The sequence below is a fragment of the Pocillopora damicornis genome, chromosome 14 (genome assembly GCF_964200805.1).
Source record: "Pocillopora damicornis chromosome 14, jaPocDami1.2, whole genome shotgun sequence".
NCBI lineage: Eukaryota > Metazoa > Cnidaria > Anthozoa > Scleractinia > Pocilloporidae > Pocillopora > Pocillopora damicornis.
Window position 1 is genome coordinate 19,692,313 of NC_142683.1, and position 18,775 is coordinate 19,711,087.

At 37.0% G+C, this 18,775-nt stretch overlaps 1 protein-coding gene across 6 annotated transcripts; it reads left to right on the forward strand.

Annotated features, from left to right (window-relative positions):
• Nucleotides 1-1,867: 1,867 nt before the first annotated feature.
• On the forward strand, nucleotides 1,868-15,362 carry LOC149034879 (uncharacterized). 6 transcript variants are annotated; one of them, XM_089193104.1, is made up of 13 exons: nucleotides 1,868-2,542; nucleotides 3,019-3,058; nucleotides 3,145-3,205; nucleotides 3,380-3,461; nucleotides 3,750-4,716; nucleotides 5,208-6,477; nucleotides 6,961-7,037; nucleotides 7,105-9,356; nucleotides 9,531-9,621; nucleotides 9,847-10,904; nucleotides 12,870-12,943; nucleotides 13,967-14,057; nucleotides 14,936-15,362. In XM_089193104.1, the coding sequence occupies exons 9-10, from the start codon at nucleotides 9,609-9,611 to the stop codon at nucleotides 10,179-10,181; spliced, it is 348 nt and encodes a 115-aa protein (XP_089049230.1). In that variant the 5' UTR covers nucleotides 1,868-2,542; nucleotides 3,019-3,058; nucleotides 3,145-3,205; nucleotides 3,380-3,461; nucleotides 3,750-4,716; nucleotides 5,208-6,477; nucleotides 6,961-7,037; nucleotides 7,105-9,356; nucleotides 9,531-9,608; the 3' UTR covers nucleotides 10,182-10,904; nucleotides 12,870-12,943; nucleotides 13,967-14,057; nucleotides 14,936-15,362. The 6 variants fall into 6 exon arrangements, with proteins under 6 accessions (XP_089049230.1, XP_089049228.1, XP_089049227.1 ...); XM_089193102.1 differs by having other exon boundaries at nucleotides 7,105-8,681; nucleotides 9,038-9,621; XM_089193101.1 differs by having other exon boundaries at nucleotides 7,105-9,621.
• The last annotated feature ends 3,413 nt before the right edge of the window (nucleotides 15,363-18,775 follow it).

An 18,775-nucleotide genomic window follows, 5' to 3' on the forward strand; every position in this document is an offset into this window, starting at 1 on the left:
ATTGCTTCATAAAAAGATAGCCATTACAACATGGTGAGCTAAAACAGCGAAAAGAAACTAAAAGCTAGGACACAATAACAGGTGCATTCAATTTCTGAGTAATAGATTAGAGGCTACTCGAAGCGGACTGTCTTTCTCCCAGAAAAGTACTTCGTAGTACAGTATAGTATAGTATTAAATTTAAAGCTGGATTATCGATAGAACAGGACTGGAGTGCTTCACGAAAAAATTGCCTAAACTGGATTGGTTCAATAACTTCCCAATCTGCCAATAAAAATAGCCCTGGAATAAAAGTCATCCAGGTGTTAACTGCATGTTAGCCCATTTTTGGGAGGGTTTGGTCATTGTCTTAAATTTAGCCACAGTCATCCACTCTCAATTGCGAACTGTTCACGCGACTTGAAGGTTTGAGATTGCAAAACTTCCCTGTGTCCATTTTCGGGAAATTTTCACCTTTTTACCCTTGAACTTCGTATATCTGCGGCTCAACATAAACCCATTTTCTCACCGAGATGGTAATTAAAGAACTATAATTTTGGGATACAAATCTGCTTTAAAGATGGGTTTGTTCGCTGATATGAAAACCCTGACTCGTCGAATCGAGCAGTTGGAGGAAAAAAAATATGAACGATCATCTACATACTGTCTAGTAGAGAGCCTTTTCTAAATACAGCTTAATAAAAATATACCTAAAGTATGACTTCAATGATAAAAAAAATTGATCTATCAAAAAAAAAAATAAAGAAAGAAAATAAATCTTAATAACTAATAAAAGTGACTATTTCTTAAATAAACACTCAAGAAGATAAAGGAATGATGAATAAATAGGAAGATGAATACATATGTAAATAAATTGATAGTAAATGAAACAATTAATAGATATAATATCATAGTATGATTTATGTATTTATGATTTTTGCTGAATATTAAAATGAAATGTGACGTTGTCCTAAGTGTTTAAGACCTAGTTTTCCCAGAACAAAAGCTGACCTTTAAAAAGACACGAGCAACCACAATGTCGCCAGTGATTTTTGGCTGAATTTGTGAAACTGGGATGTGCTTCATGGGAAGATGATCATAACAACAAGCTAAGCCACAGCTGCGAGAAGAATCAAAAGCTCGGACAACCATTAGTACGAAAAAATTTCTGAGTAATGGAAGTAAAAGCTAGGCAAAGCAGGTTGTCTTCCTCTGACAAAAACGTCTATGAATTGGTGATAGAGCAAAGCTAGTACATCGGTCTTAAATCCGAAAGAGAATAAGTGTTCTCATTACTTCCAAACTCGAGAATAGGACATCTTGTAATAGTTTTTGCAAAATAAGTGAAATTATTACACATGTGCCTAAGTACTATGTAGTAGGGACATAGCAGAGTATAGTACAGTATAGTGTAGGAGATAATATGGCCTCAATTTTGATAGAAAGAATTGAAAAGGGATTTGGGAAGTTAAAATATTTTTAAATTATTGCAGCTCAAGATAAGTCCATTTTCGGGAGCTGTGCATCACTGAGTAGGTATGTAAAGAAATATTATGACACTAACCTGAGTAAGATGGGTTGCTTTGCTGATAGGAAAACCCTGATGCGTTAAATCGAGAAAAGAGAGAAAAACTTACAGTGTGATATCCATAAGCTCCACAGATCAATCTAATAAGAGGTAAGGCCAGCATGTTTTGATTGCAACAAGTTTTGTTAGGTTTTTTTTCAGCGTGGAGTCGTAACTCATTGCATCATAACGAAGTAGGGAATCAGACACTTCCAAGGTAACAGAAACATTTGTAAGAATTATTCTTGGTAACCCTAAGCAATTACTGGACTATCTGAAATTTTCTGTTTACAGAATTTGTAAGTGCGATTTGAAGTGCGATTTAGGGTAGTGCGGTGCTGTCCATTAGAGTGAAGTGCCATTCAGAAGAGGCCACATTCAAGTCCAATTCAGTAAAGTCAAGTTCATTCCAGTCCAATTCAGTCCAGTCACATCAGCCCAATGAAGTTTCTACAAATACTGTCGTGGAGAGGTTTTTCTAAATAATAGCTTAATAATAGTATAACTAATAACTTAAAATAAACCCGAAAAAAATTGATCAATAAAAAAATGAAATGAGGAAATGAAATAAATCTCAATAACTAATAACAGTGATCATTTCTCAACTAAATTCCTAAGAAGATAAAGAAATGATAAATGAGTAGGAAGATGAAAAAATATGTAAATGAATTGATAAATAAATAAAAGATTGATAAATATAATATTATTGTATGATTTATATATTTAAAATTTCTAATGCAGAATATTAAAAGCAATAGACGCGTTTTAAAAGTTTTCCAGGTATTTTATTCTCCCAAGACCTAGTTTTACTGAAACATCAACTGAACTTTGCAAGGACACAAGCAACCAAAGGATGACCGGTGATTTGTGGCTGAATTTGTTATGCTGGGATATCAGTAAAGCAGCACTAGAGTGCTTCATAAGATGATGATCGTAACAACAAAATAAGCTACAGCTAGGAGAAGAATCCCGGCCAAAGCTAGGACATAACCACAGGTACGGTAAAATTTCTAAATAATGGAAGTAAAAGCTAGTCAAAGAAGATTGCCTTCCTCTAAAAAAAGCACTTATCATTAAGTGATAGAGCATAGCCCTTACATTAGTCTTAAATTCAAGAGAGAACGAGTGTTCTGATCGCATCCAATTTCAAGAATATGACATCTTGTTATAGTTTTTACGGCAAAATAAATGTAATTATTTTACAGGAATCTATATATTATACAGTAGGGTATATACTGCAGTATAGTATAAGATAATTTGGTATTGCACTCTGTAATAAAGTATAGGAGTTATTGATGTCCCAATTTTGATAGAAAGAATAGAAAACGTATTTGGGAGGTAAAAGCATTTTAAAATTAGTGCTGCTCAAGATACGCCCGTTTTCGGAAGCTGTGCAGCACTGAGTAGGTATGTAACGAAATATTATAATGTTATATTACTAACCTGAGTAAGATGGTTTGCTTTGTTGATAGGAAAACCCTGTTGCGTTGCACCGAGCAGTTGGAGAAAAAGGTAATACCTATAAGCTCTACAGATCATATTGTGGATTTCAACAAGTTTTGTTCGATTTCCGGGTTGTTTTGTTTTGTTTTTTTCAGCAGGACTTCGTAACTCGCTCCAGATCACATCACAACGAAAAGGGCATCAGACACTTCAAAGGTAACATCGAAACATTTGTAAGAATTATTCTTGACTCTAGACTATCTGAAATTTTCTGTTTACAGAATTTGTGAGGTAGCTTCGCGACTCATTGCTTTGATATCAATGTTTAATCATTCACAAGTAACATGTTTAATATTTCAATCCTTTTTTCTGAAAGTTTTCTGTTTTCAGAGGAGAAAACTATCAATGGGTAGTGCTTTTAAACTGTTATCCAATCAGCTGCCCATTGGACTGGCCACCATGACGAATAAGTGTAAGTATTAAGTCAGGGGACAATTCAAGGCAACTGACATGATTTCCATTGTTGCATTTCATATGCTGGAAACGCAAATTGTCTTAAATATGTGCGACTAGCACTAACTTAAAAAATGATTTAGTTGATCTTTTTTTAATCCTTAGTAAATTATCAGTCTTTATCAGCAGTCTTTTGCATTCAAGTCAAGTGTAGTACCATTAACTCCATTGCAATTAAGACAATCCACAATAGTCCTTCTAAGTTAAGTCCAATGCGATGCAAACTATCCTGTATGGTTATTTCCAGTTCAATCCAAGACAGTGCAGTGTAATGCACTCTGGTGTAGTCAAGCACAGTCTATAACAATTCAGTGCAGTGCTGTCTGGTGTAGTCCAGTCTTGTCCCGCTCACTGCAGTCCACTCAAGTAAAGTCCCATCCATGCAAGTAGATTGCAGTGTATTTCCATCTGGAACAGCCCAACTCCATGAAAGCCAACTGCAACAATCCAGTCCAGTAAGGTACAGCGCTGTCCAGTCCAGTCCAGACAGTCCCGCCCACTGAAGTACAGTGCGGTGTATTTCGATTTAGAGTGCAATGTCGAGCACTATGCAATCCTGCTGAGTAAAGTAAAGTACAACCTAGGGAAGTGCAGCGCCATCCATTAGAGTAAACTGCCTTTCAGAAAAGGCGACATTCAAGTCTAATTAAGTTAAATGCAGTCCAGTCCAGTCACATCACCCCAATGAAATATCTACAAATACTGTGGGGGAGAGGTTTTTCTAAATGATAGCTTTATAAAGGTATACCTAATAACTAAAAATGCACCAAAGAATTGATGAATACAAACCTGAAATAAAGAAATGAAATAAATCTTGATAACCAATAAAAGTGATCATTTCTCAACTTAATTCCTAAGAAGATTAAGAAATGATAAATAAGAAGGAAGATGGAAAAATACGTAAATAAATTGATAGATAAGTAGAAAAGTATTAACTATGATATTATTGTATTATTTACTTATTTATGATTTTTAGTGCAGAGTATTAAAAGAAATCGCAACGTTTAAAAAGTTTTCCAGGTATTTTTTTCTCCTAAGACCCAGTTTTATCGAACCATCAGCTGATCTATGGAAGGGCACAAGCAACCAAAGGGTCGCCAGTGATTCGTGGCTGAATTTTTAACACTGGGATATCAATAGAGCAGTATTGGAGTGCTTGACGAGAAGAAGGTCATTACAACAAGCTAAGCTACAGCTGCGAGAAAAAGCCAAAGGTAGGACATAACCACAAGTACAATAAAATTTGTGAGTAATGGAGGTAAAAGCTAGTCAAAGCAGATTTCTTCCTCTTAAAAAAAAGCACCCCTGAAGGGGTGATTGAGCATAGCCCTTACATTAGACTTAAATTGAAAGGAGAAAGTGTTCTTATCGCTTCCAAACTCGAGAATATGACATCTTATACTAGTTTTTATGGCAGTATAAGTAAAAATTATTACACATGCATCGAAGTACCATACAGTGGGATATAGTACAGTACAACATAGTATGGCAGAGTTTTGGCACCGTTTACTATAGTATAGTATAGGAGTTAACGTGGTCTCAAGTATAATAGAAAGAATAAAAAAAGGGATTTGGGATGTTAAAACATTTTAAAATTAGTGCAGCTCAAGATACGTCGAGAGCAGTGCATCGCTGAGTATGTACGAAAAGAAATATTATAATGTTATTATTCTAACTTGAGTTAAATGGGTTGGTTCGCTGATAGGAAAACCCTTATGCGTTGCACCGAGCAGTTGGAGAAAGACTGACTATCCATTAGTTCTACAGATCATCTAAAAAGAGGTAAGGCCGGTATGTTTTGATTGCGATAAGTTTTGTCAGATTTCTTTCTTTTTTTTAGCAGAACCTCGTAACTCACTCCAGATCTCAACACAACGAAGTAGGGTATCAGACACCTCAAAGGTAACATAGAAACATTCTTGGTTCTGGACTATCGGAAAATTTCTGTTTACAGAATTTGTGAGGCGGCTTCGCGACTCATTACTTTTAATTGTAATTTCAGTCCTTTTTTAATTTTAAAAGTTTTTTGTTTTCAGAGCAGGAAAACTATCAATGGGTGGTGCTTTTAATCAAGGCCCAGTTGTCCGATCAGCAGCATATGGGACTGGTCACATGACGAATAAGTGTAATTATTAAGTCGGGTGACAATTCAAGGACAACTCACATTATTACTATCACAGGACGAAATCGCATGTTTCCGTATTTCTGAAACGTGGCGGAAACATGCAACTCCATGTTTCCGTTATGTTTAACATGCACAAAAAGTGGTCCGGTTCCGTTGTATACGCAGCAACGGAAACGCGAGAAAACGTCACGAAACCGGTAACGGAAACACAGGTTATCCGTCGTGTTTCCAGAACGGTTTAACATGTTTCTGCCACGTTTCCGTTTACCGATTCTTGCAATTTCGTCCTGTGTATCATTGCATTTCATATACTGAAAACACAAATTGTCTTAAATATGTGTGATTAGCATTAGCTTAAAAAAAATGATTTAGTTGATCTTTTTTTAGCCCTTAGTATATTATCAGTATTTATTAGCAGTCTTTTGCGTTCAAATCAAATGTAGTACCATTAACTCCATTGCAATCTAGGCAATCCAGAATAGTCTTTCCAAGTTAAGTACAATGCAATGCAAACTATCCTGTATGGTGATTTCCAGTTCAATCCAAGACAGTGCGGTGTAATGCAGTTTGGTGAAGTCAAGCAGTCTATAGCAATCCAGTGCACTGAAGTGCAGTGCTGTCTGGTCCAGTCCAGTCTAGTCTCGTTTACTCTAGTAGTTTTACCGAGACATCAGCTGATCTTTCAAAGGACACAACCAACCAAAGGGTACCCAGTGATTCGTGGCTGAATTTCTAACACTGGGATATCAGTAGAGCAGTATTGGAATGATTCATGAGAAGATGATCACGACTACAAGCTAAGCTACAGCTACAGCTACAAGAAGAATCTAAAGCTAGAATACAGGCACAGGTACAATAAAATTTCTGAGTAATGAAAGTAAAAGCTAGTCAAAGCAGATCGTCTTCCTCTAAAAAAAAGCACCCCTGAAGGGGTGATAGACCATAGCCCTTACATTACTCTTAAGTTAAAAAGAGTACAAGTTTTCTTATTGCTTCCAAACTCGGGAATGTCGTCGTATAACAGTTTTTATGGCAAAATAAGTGAAATTATTACACGTGACTCTAAATACTATACAGTAGGGTATAGTATAGTATAATGTAGTATAGCATAGTTTGATATTGCACACTATAGTATAGTATAGGATAGGAGTCAATACTCTCTCAACTCTAATAAAAAGAATAGAAAACGGATTTGGGAGGTTTAAACATTTTAAAATTAGTGCAGCTCAAGATAAGCCCAATTTTGGGAACTGTGCATCACTGAGTAGGTTTGTAAAGAAATGTTATAATGTTATGATACTAACCCGAGTAAAATGGTTTGATTCGCTAATAGGAAAACCCTGATGCGTTGAACCGAGCAGTTAGAGAAAAACCTGATATCTATAAGGTCTACAGATTATGTAAATAGAGGTAAGGCTGGCATGTTTTCATTGCAACAAGTTTTGTCAGATTTCTATTTTTTCTCTTTTTTTTTCAGGAAGACCTCGTAACTCACCCCACATCATATCGTAACGAAGTAGGGCATCAGACACCTCAAAGGTAACATAGAAACATTTGTAAGAATTATTCTTGGTTCTGGACTACCTTAAATTTTCTGTTTATAGAATTTGTGAGGCGGCTTCTCGACTCATTGCTTTGACGCCAATGTTTAATAATTTACAAGGTGACATGTTTAATATTTAACCCCCTTTTGTATTCTGAAACTTTTCTCTCTCAATAGGAGAAAAATAATCAATGGGTAATGCTTTTAAACATGGCCTAGTTATCAAATCAACAGCCCATGAGACTGGTCACAGATAACGATTAAGTGTAAGTATTAAGTCAAGGTACAATTCAAGAACAACTTGCATGATTTCCATTGTTACATTTCATATGCTCGAAACACAAATTGTCTTGAATATCTGCGACTAGCATTACCTTCAAAAGAAAACGTATTAGAAGATTTTTTCTAAATCCTTAGAATATTATCAGTCTGTATTAGCAGTCTTTTGCATTCAAGTCAAGTGTAGTACCATTAACTCCATTGCAATCTGGGCAATCCAGAAAAGTCTTTCCAAGTCCAGTCCAGTGCTATGCAAACTATGCTGTAAGTAGATTTCCAGTTCATCCAAGACAGTGCAGTGTAATGCAATCTGGTGAAATCAAACATAGTCTATAGCAGTTCAGTGCAGCAAAGTGCAGTGCTCTCTGGTCCAGTACAGTCTTGTCCCGCTCACTCCAGTCCAGTCTCACCCACGCAAGCACATTGCAATGTATTTCCATCCGGAACACCCCTAGTCCATAAAAGACAACTGCAACAATCCAGTTCCGTGAAGTGCTGTCCTGTCCTGTCCTGTCCAGTCCAGTCCAGTCCCACCCACTGAAGTACAGTGCAGTGTATTTCAATCTGGAGCCCAATGTCGAGTGCAATGCACTCCGGCTGAGTCAAGTGAAGTACAACCTAAAGCAGTGCGGTGCTGTCCATTAGAGTAAAGTGCCATTCAGAAAACGCCACATTCAGGTCCCAGTCAGCGCAGTCTGGTCCAGTCACAGCAGTCAAATGAAGTGTCTACAAAAGCTGTCGTGGAGAGCTTTTTCTAAATGATAGCTTCATAAGACTATACCTACTAACTTAAAATACACCAAAAAAATTGATAAATAAAAAATTGAAATAAAGTGATGAAATAATCTTGAGATCATTTCTCAACTAAATTCCTAAGAAGATAAAGAAATGAAGAATAAGTAGGAAGATGAAAAAATATGTAAATAAGTTGATAAACCAATAAAAAATAACAAATATAACATAACTATATGTATTTATGATTTTTTTAATGCAGAATATAAAAACGAAATGGAAAGTTTTAAAAATTTTCCAGGTATTTTTTCTCCCAAGCCCAGAAATCGGCTGATCTTTGGAAGGACCCAAGCAATCAAAGGGTCTCCAGTGATTTGTGGCTGAATTTGTAACGCTGGGATATCAGTAGAGCAATAGTGGAGCGCTTCATTAGAAGATGATCTTAAGAACAATCTAAGCTACAGCTGCGAGAAGAATCCAAAGCTAGGACATAACCACAGGTACGATAAAACTTGTGAGTAATGGAAAAGCTAGTCAAAGTAGATTTTCTTCCTCTGAAAAAAGCACTCATGAACGGGTGACAGAGCATAGCCCTTACATAAGTGTTCACTTGAAAAGAGAAAAAGTGCTCTTATCACCTTCAAATTCGCGAATGTGACACCTTATAATAGTTTTCATGGCAAAAAAGTGATATTATTACACGTGCATCAGAGTACTATACAGTAGGGTGTAATATTGTATAGTATAGCATAGATTGGTACTGTACACTATAGTATAGCAGTTAATGTTTTTTCAAGTTAGACAGAAAGAATAAAAAAGGGATTTGGGAGCTTTAAACATTTTAAAATTCTTGCAGCCCAAGATAAGGCGGTTTTCGGGAGGTGTGCATCAGTGAGTAGGTACGTAAAGAAATATTAATTAAATATTAATTATTATGATACTAACCTGAGTAAAATCGATTGGTTCGCTAATAGGAAAACCCTGATGCGTTGTACGGAACAGCTGGAGAAAAACTATCCGTAAGCTCTACAGATCATCTAAAAAGAGGTAGGGCTGGCATGTTTTGATTGCAACCAGTTTTGTTTGATTTCCTTTTTTTTTTTTTTTTTCCAAAAGGACCTCGTAACTCACTCCCGATCACTTCGTGAAGAGGTAGGACATCATACACCTCAAAGGTAACGTAGAAACATTTGTAAGAATTATTCTCGGTTCTGGACAATCTGAAATTTTCTGTTTATAGAATTTGTGAGTTGGCCTCCCGACTCATTGCTTTGGTGTCAATTTTTAACAATTTCCAAGGTGACATGTTTAATATTTATATCCTTTCTTGTATATTCCTCTGTTATCAGAGGAGAAAAACCATCAGTTGGAAATCCTTTCAAACAAGGCCCAGTTATCCAATGAACAACCCATGGTACTGGTAACACATGACGATTCAGTGTAAGTATTAAGTCAGGGGACAATTCAAGGACAACTTGAATGGTTTCCATTGTTGCATTTCATATGCTCGAGACACAAATTGTCTTAAATATATGCGACAAGCACTAGCCTAAAAAAAGTATGATTTAGTCGGTCTTTTCTAAATCCTTAGTATATTATCAGTCTTTGTTAGTAGTCTTTTGCATTCAAGTCAAGTGTAACACCATTAACTCCATTGCATTCTAGGCATCCCAGCACAGCCCTTCCAAGTCAAGTCTAACGCTATGCAAGCTATCCTGTATGGTGATTTCTGGTTCAATCCAAGACAGTGCAGTGTAATGCAGTCTGGTGAAGTCAAGCACAGTCTACAGCAATCCAGTGCAGCGAAGTGTATCGCTGTCTGGTCCAGCGCAGTCCTGTCCCGCTCACTCCAGTCCAGTCCAGTCCAGTCCCATCTACTCAAGTCAAGTCTCATCCATGCAAGTACATTGCAGTGTATCTCCATCCGGAACTACCCAAGTCAATATAAGTCAACTGCAACAATGCAGTGTAGTGCTGTCCAGTCCACTCCCGCTAACTGAGGTACATTGCAGTGTATTTCAATCTAGTGCACAATGTCGACCGCAATGCATCCCAGCTGAGACTGGAGAAGTACAACCAAGGGCAGTGCGGTGCCATCCATTAGAGTAAAGCTCTATTCAGAAAAAGGCCCTAGTCAAGTCAGATTCAGTGAAGTTCAGTGCAGTACATTCCAGTCATATAGACCCAACGTAGTGTCTACAAATACTGTCGTTGAGAGCCTTTTCTAAATAATCTAACACTGATCTAATAACTTAGAATACACCAACATTTTGATAAATAAAAAGTTGAAATAAAGTAATAAAATAAATCTTGATAACTAATGACAGTTATCATTTCTCAACTAAATCCCTAAGAGGATAAAGAAATGATGAATAAGTAGGAAGATGAATAAATATGTAAATAAATTGATAAATAAATAAAAGTTTAATAAATGCAATGTTTTCGTATAATTTATGTATTTATGATTTTTTATGCATATTATTAAAAGATGCAATGTTTTGAAAGTTTTCCAGGGATTTTTTTTCCCAAGACCTAGTTTTACTTCGACATCAGCTGATCTTTGGAAAGACACAAGCAACCACCGAGTCGCCAGTGATTCGTGACTGAATTTCGAACACTGGGATATCAGTAGAGCAGTACTGGAGTGCTTCATGAGAAGATGATCACAACAACAAACTAAGCTACAGCTGCAAGAAGAATCCAAAGTAAGGACATAACCACAGGTGCGATAAAATTTCTGAGTAATGGAAGTAGAAGCTAGTCAAGGCAGATCGTCTTCCTATTAAAAAGACAGTCTTGAACGGGTGACAGAGCATAGCCCTTGCATTAACTTAAACTGAAAAGAGAACAAGTGTTCGAATCACTTCCAAACTCGAGAATATGACATCTTATAATAGTTTTTATGGCAAAATAAATATATGTTATTTGCCGGCTGGGAGGTCCGTATGGTGAAAAACTGTGACCGAGGTCTTGAAAATACTGCCCGAGGCCGTAGGCCGAGGGCAGCATTTTCAAGACCGAGGTCACAGTTTTTCACCATACGGACCGACCCTTAGCCGGTAAATAACATATATTTATTGTTTTTAAACTTGATGAAATTCTTTCCGAAAGAACCCGAATGATTTAGGGCTGTAAATACGGAAAGATCTTCCATAAACTGAACAATTTTTGAGCGAGTAAATGGTAGTTAAAATAGAGGTGATGCAAATTAAAGAGAGATTCCTCAGCGAAACATTTTCATTTCCGTAACGATAAAGGTGATTTAAAAGGCTTCCAAACAAACTATGAAACATTATTTTTACAAGTATCTGTCAGAATCTGACACCTGTCAATTAGAGAGCGCGTAAGAAAAAAAAATCACAAGAACATTTGAAAAACAACGGAACTAGTTTGGCAAGGACTGTCACGACAATGTTTTCTTCAAAATCAGTCAACGATCTAACGGAAAGTATTATTCACTCTCATCGACGATTCATTCATGTACGAAGATTTACCTCTGTTCATTAAGTAAACGGCGAGGAAAGTAATTGTGAGTAAATTCAATTTTTTTATTTTGAAGTTGTGAGAGTTTGCTCGTGTATTTGCTGCAATGGCGTGTGTAAATCTGGTCTTTCCTTCACAAAAACTAAATTCGAACGGCACGCTCCAACGAGACACAAGGGAATTTAATGCGGCCTTTTCTCGAAAAATTCCTTCAGTTTCTGTTGTGTAATTTACGGTACAAATGTCCAAATTGAACGGAATTGGAAAGACTCACCGGGAGCCTATATTTGTTGTAGAACTTAAATTAAAACTTTGCTCGCTCTTTCACTACTAACAATTTTCTCGAGAAAATTCAGATATTAAATTAATGAAAGTTCCATCGTTCAGTTTAACTGTAACCAAATACCTCACGTTTTAACTTTCTGGGTACTTTTTGTGAATGATTAAAATTAATTGCAGACGGTTTTTAGGCCACTTGTCAACCAACGTAATGACACTATTGTTTATACAAATTCATTCTGAAACCAGTATTTTTCTGTCCAGCAAAGTGATTTGAGAGAGAGAAAAGAGAGGATTTATAAGTTATTTATCGGCTTGAGGTAATGAACGACTTGTTTGCTTTAAAATACTGCCCAGCCGGAAAACGAGGTATATTTATGAAAAAATGACAAGGAAAGTTGGGATGTACTCGGCGACTCACGAAAGCGTTACCGTGGCCCGTGGGCAGAGATAGGAAAATACTGACCGGGTAAAGAACCAATCAGATTGCAGGATTCGTTACCGTGCCCTCTAAAAAAACAATAAGTGAAATTATTACACATGCATCTAAGTACCATACAGTAGTGTATAGGATAGTTTAGTATAGCGTAGTATGGTACTGTACACTATGGTATAGTGTAGTATAGGAGTTAATATTGTCTCAAGTTAGATAGAAAGAATAAAAGGGATTTGGGAGCTTAAAACATTCAAAAATTATTGCAGCTCAAGATATCCTCATTTTCGGATGCTGTGCATCACTGAGAAGATATGTAAAGAAATATTTAAATGTTACGATACTAACCTGTGTAAGATGGACTCGTTCGCTGTTAGGAAAACCCTGAAGTGTCGCACTGAGCAGTTGAAGAAAAACTTGATATCTAGAAGCTCTATATATCATCTAAGAAGAGGTAAGGCGGACATGTTTTGATTGCAACAAGTTTTGTTAGATTTTTTTTCAGCATGACCTCGTTACTCACTCCGGATCACATCGTAGCGGAGTAGGGCATAAGTCACTTAAAAGGTAACATAGAAGTTGTTATTTTTCTTAATTTATACATGAAAGTTAGGAACTGTTACTTAAATCGTATAACAATAATATAATTATAAAATTCATCATTTATTGCAGTCTAGTATATGCCCATTTGAAAACCTTTATTGGAAACTTTTGCTCACAAATATTTCAACTTCAGAAACATGTTCAATAAAAATATCAAAAAACTTTGCAAAAAATTGCAAAAGATAACCATATTTAAAAACAACATAAATGCTATTGATTGGATTTCAAAATAATATCTGGTATTTTATAGGTTCGCTATGAAGCCATGGATGCATCTGCTTCTAAGCAACCAAGCATTTTAATGTCTATTATTATCACTTGATTACTTAGAAAAATAAATTCCTAATATGTTGTTAACCAACATATTATATATGCTATCAGTGGACTTCCTAGGTAACTTATACATTCACTGGGAGAGTACCTTCGAGACAGAATATGGCAAAAAAGAAAGAGGTGTCTGTTGTGCAAACTGGATTTAAGCTAACTGATGAGGCTATTGATGAAATTAAAGCAATCCATAATGAATGGGAGTTCGAAGTGTGTGAGAAAAATCCCCACGATGCACTGCTTAGAGATAACTTCAGAGGAAGTTATTTTAGTGAGAAATTCTTGAACCCATTATTTAGTTTTAGGTTCAAATTAATGTTGCACCTCACAGGGAGTTGCAAAATACAACGTGTAAACAATGGCAACATCTCAAATTAATTTTCCACGCAGCTTATTACAACCGAACATTTATTTTTGCATTCAAAACAGTCGCTCCACACTGCAGAAAATATGAAGCGAAGAGCCTACTCGTGATCTAAATGAACATTCATCTACCAAACAAGTATATTTTAAAATTACACTTTTATGAAAAACATTATGTCAGAAGATGCACACTCGCAGCAAATTCCCAGCAGAGCTACTATGTTCTTAAATTTAATATACCTATAAATTCTGTATATCATTGAGTTTCAGTTTGTGTTTATTTTGTGAATGTTGCAGGTATTTATTCGAGTGCAAAATCCCATGTGCTTCACTTGGGAGCTCCCATTAAGCCGCTGTTGGAAAAAAATTCCAACCCTTGGATGACAAGGTAAATTCAACATTTTTTTTTCAATGTAGTTACCCAGTAAAAAATTCAAAACAATTTTTTCTTGAAGAAATGTACTCATCTCTATTGAGAAGAACATCTTGTCCTAATAACAACCTGAGGTTTGAAACCCGTGAGGGGTAATAAGTGGATTCTTAACCAAGATATTCCCTTAGCACCAATAATAAAACAATCTTCCCACCTGTGCTTATAAAATCGGTGCTAGGAGAGACATGCTCAACTCAGAGATTTTAAAACTGAAAACATCATAGCATGGGACTAAAAGATTTTCCAATTAAAATTTCAGTAACAAATATTTCTAAAGCATTAAATCTATAAACTAAAACCATGTATATTCAATTCTGCAGTAAATTCTTAGCCAAATTTTCCCAAATACATATTTCTAGATTTACTTCTGTACGGAGCAGCTACCAGAAGATCGAAATGCCGCCGTGGTGTTTTTATTAGGCAAACTACAAATATGTGGTACCATTCTGAATACAAGCTGGCAACCAGATATTTCTTGTTCACTTCATAGACTTGTTTAATTTAAAATTAGTAAAATAATTCATACCTTTTTTGCATCAAACACAATCAAAGCCTGTATTAAGCAAACGAAGTTAAGAAACCATTCAAACTAGAAGTAGAAATTGACATGCCCTAATATAATCTTACACTCTTATTTAACTACAAATACGTTTAAAGGAGAGCGAAACTAAATAATTATGATAATAAAAACACGCCAGCACCAGTTATTATGAACATAGTTGCTAATTCAATCTTTAGTGCAATTCGACTCGATATTAGCAATTACAGTTTACTTTTGTATTGAAACCTTGAATGAACCCAACTTAATATCGCTACCTTTTATCTACATACAGTGTCAAACGTGAAGAGGACTACAAAATCAGGAAAGAGGCAGAAGAATATACATCCTAAGAAGCTGCAACAGCCAGAACAATCTTAAAATTTTCCTTTTCCAAATCGTTATGATGAGCGACGTATTTAAAAGTTACTAACGCGTATATCTGAGAGAAAGCCATTTGAAAAACCCTTTTTTATGAAATAGAAAAACCGTAACAACTTCGAAAAGTTTTCCTGAATTGAATAATTTTAAAGGCAGACCTATACCAGTACAAAATGTAACAATTATCTTAATAAAAAAACCAATCCTTCAACCGCCAGCCAATGATAAGCATGTGATTCAATTGCCACAGTTAGTAATGGCAAAGTATAAGATTCCTTGCGTATATTTTTGTATGCAAATCTTCATTGTATTCTAATAAAGTTACCGTCATAGTTTATATATAGAATTTGTTATGGTTTATATAGAGAATAAGTGAGTGTAAAATATAAGTGTGAAACATCAAGCAATAAAAGTTTGATGAAATATTTTATATGACAGCAAGAAAGCCGACTACCACCTTGACTTGATTAAGAATTAAACCCAACCCCAATCCCAAACCGTAAACAAATTCAAATTCTTTTTCCAATTCTCACTACGAGATCTTTTTAAAAAAAATTTAGCCAAACTTCATTCGCCATATTGAAAAGAAAGAAATCCTCATTAAGAAAAGCAGTAAAGTTTATTATTTCGTAAAACTCATTTAAAATTAATAGTTCCATTAAAAAAATCCACCCTAGCCTACAAACTTCCCAACCATACGGTAAGGGTTCTTATTTCAGAAAATCCACCCGATCTTATTTATCTCGAAAAGAACCGTTGAAGCTCAGATATTTCCCACCGAGGCAGCTAAGGTCATGTTTCAGTCGAGATAATTTCAAATTAATGGTTCTAGTTAAAAAAATCAACCCTATCCTAGATATTTCCCAAAAAAACGGTTAAGGTTATTATTTCGAAAAACTAACCCTAAGCATATTTATCTCCAAAAGGGCAGTTAAAGGTCAAATATTTCCCAGAGAGCAGCTAAGATTACATTTTGGTAGAGTTAATTTCAAATTAATCGTTCCAGTAAAAAAAATAAACCCTATCCTAGATATTTCCCAGATAAACGGTTAGGGTTTTTATTTCGAAACCCTAACACTAAGCAGAGATATCTCCAAAGAAGCAGTTAAAGCTCAGATTTTTCCAAGCAAGTCAAGTAAGGTAAATATTTAAAAGCATTTATAAAAAACTAATATTTCTAGTGAAAAATTCAAGTAAAAAAATCAATATTTATCAAAAAAATAAGCAAGGGTTGCTATTAACAACAATCTACCCCAGCGTAAAAGGTTCCAGAAAAGACATTAAAGGTTATTATTTCCAGAAAAAAACCCTGGTATAAAAAAAAAGAAACTAACTCTAACCCTAAACAAAACCATAAACCCTACCCAACCGTTAACAAACCCTAAGCACAAAACAACTCCAAACACTAAAAAACCTAGGCCTTACACAACCATAACTAACCCTAAGATATACCCTAACCGCAAAATACCTCTAACAACTGAAAAACCCTAAACCCTACCCAACCATAATAAAACCTAGCCAACACTAAGCTCGAAATCACTCTAAACCCTAAACAAAACTAAACCCTACACAACCGTAACTAACCCTAAGATATATCCTAACCGGAAAACACCTCTAAACACTGAAAAACCATCAACCCTAAAAATCCACAGGAAACCTATCCAACCCTAGGCGCAAAACAACTCTAAAATTAAAAAAAACCTCAACCCTAAAAAACCGTAACTAACCCTAACATATACCCTAACAAGAAAAGACCTCTAAACGCTAAAAAACACTAAACCCTACCCAACTGTAAGCAAACCAAGCCAACCCAAGGCACAAAAGAACTCTAAACACTAAAAAACCTCAACCCTACAAAACTGCAACTAACCCTAAGATATACCCTAACAGGAAAAGACCTCTAAACGCCAAAAAACCCTAAACCCTACACAACCGTAAGGACACCTAGCCAACACTAGGCGCAAAATTAAACCTAACCCTAACCCTAAACCCTAACCCTAACCCTAACCCTAACCCTAACCCTAACCCTAACCCTAACCCTAACCCTAACCCTAACCCTAACCCTAACCCTAACCCTAACCCAGTAATTGCTTAGGGGTTAGGGTTAGGGTTAGGGTTAGGGTTAGGGTTAGGGTTAGGGTTAGGGTTGCTTTAGGGTAAGGGTTAGGGTTAGGGTTTAGGGTTAGGGTTAGGGTTAGGGTTAGGGTTAGGGTTAGGGTTAGGGTTAGGGTTAGGGTTAGGGTTTAGGGTTAGGGTTAGGGTTAGGGTTAGGGTTAGGGTTAGGGTTAGGGTTAGGGTTAGGGTTAGGGTTAGGGTTAGGGTTAGGGTTAGGGTTAGGGTTAGGGTTAGGGTTAGGGTTAGGGTTAGGGTTAGGGTTAGGGTTAGGGTTGCTTAGGGTTAGGGTTAGGGTTAGGGTTAGGGTTAGGGTTAGGGTTAGGGTTAGGGTTAGGGTTAGGGTTAGGGTTAGGGTTTAGGGTTAGGGTTAGGGTTAGGGTTAGGGTTAGGGTTTAGGGTTAGGGTTAGGGTTAGGGTTAGGGTTAGGGTTAGGGTTAGGGTTTAGGGTTAGGGTTAGGGTTAGGGTTTTAGGGTTAGGGTTAGGGTTAGGGTTAGGGTTAGGGTTAGGGTTAGGGTTAGGGTTAGGGTTAGGGTTAGGGTTAGGGTTAGGGTTAGGGTTTAGGGTTAGGGTTTAGGGTTAGGGTTAGGGTTAGGGTTAGGGTTAGGGTTAGGGTTAGGGTTAGGGTTAGGGTTAGGGTTAGGGTTAGGGTTAGGGTTAGGGTTAGGGTTAGGGTTAGGGTTAGGGTTAGGGTTAGGGTTAGGGTTAGGGTTAGGGTTAGGGTTAGGGTTAGGGTTAGGGTTAGGGTTTAGGGTTAGGGTTAGGGTTAGGGTTAGGGTTTAGGGTTAGGGTTAGCTTAGGGTTTAGGGTTTAGGGTTTAGGGTTAGGGTTAGGGTTAGGGTTAGGGTTAGGGTTTAGGGTTAGGGTTAGGGTTTAGGGTTAGGGTTTAGGGTTAGGGTTAGGGTTAGGGTTAGGGTTAGGGTTAGGGTTAGGGTTAGGGTTAGGGTTAGGGTTAGGGTTAGGGTTAGGGTTAGGGTTAGCTTAGGGTTTTGCTTGCTTAGGGTTAGGGTTAGGGTTAGGGTTTAGGGTTAGGGTTAGGGTTAGGGTTAGGGTTAGGGTTAGGGTTAGGGTTAGGGTTAGGGTTAGGGTTAGGGTTAGGGTTAGGGTTAGGGTTAGGGTTAGGGTTAGGGTTAGGGTTAGGGTTAGGGTTAGGGTTAGGGTTAGGGTTAGGGTTAGGGTTAGGGTTAGGGTTAGGGTTAGGGTTAGGGTTAGGGTTAGGGTTAGGGTTAGGGTTAGGGTTTAGGGTTAGGGTTAGGGTTAGGGTTAGGGTTAGGGTTAGGGTTAGGGTTAGGGTTAGGGTTAGGGTTAGGGTTAGGGTTAGGGTTAGGGTTAGGGTTAGGGTTAGGGTTAGGGTTAGGGTTAGGGTTAGGGTTAGGGTTAGGGTTAGGGTTAGGGTTAGGGTTAGGGTTAGGGTTAGGGTTAGGGTTAGGGTTAGGGTTAGGGTTAGGGTTAGGGTTAGGGTTAGGGTTAGGGTTAGGGTTAGGGTTAGGGTTAGGGTTAGGGTTAGGGTTAGGGTTAGGGTTAGGGTTAGGGTTAGGGTTAGGGTTAGGGTTAGGGTTAGGGTTAGGGTTTAGGGTTAGGGTTAGGGTTAGGGTTAGGGTTTAGGGTTAGGGTTAGGGTTAGGGTTAGGGTTAGGGTTAG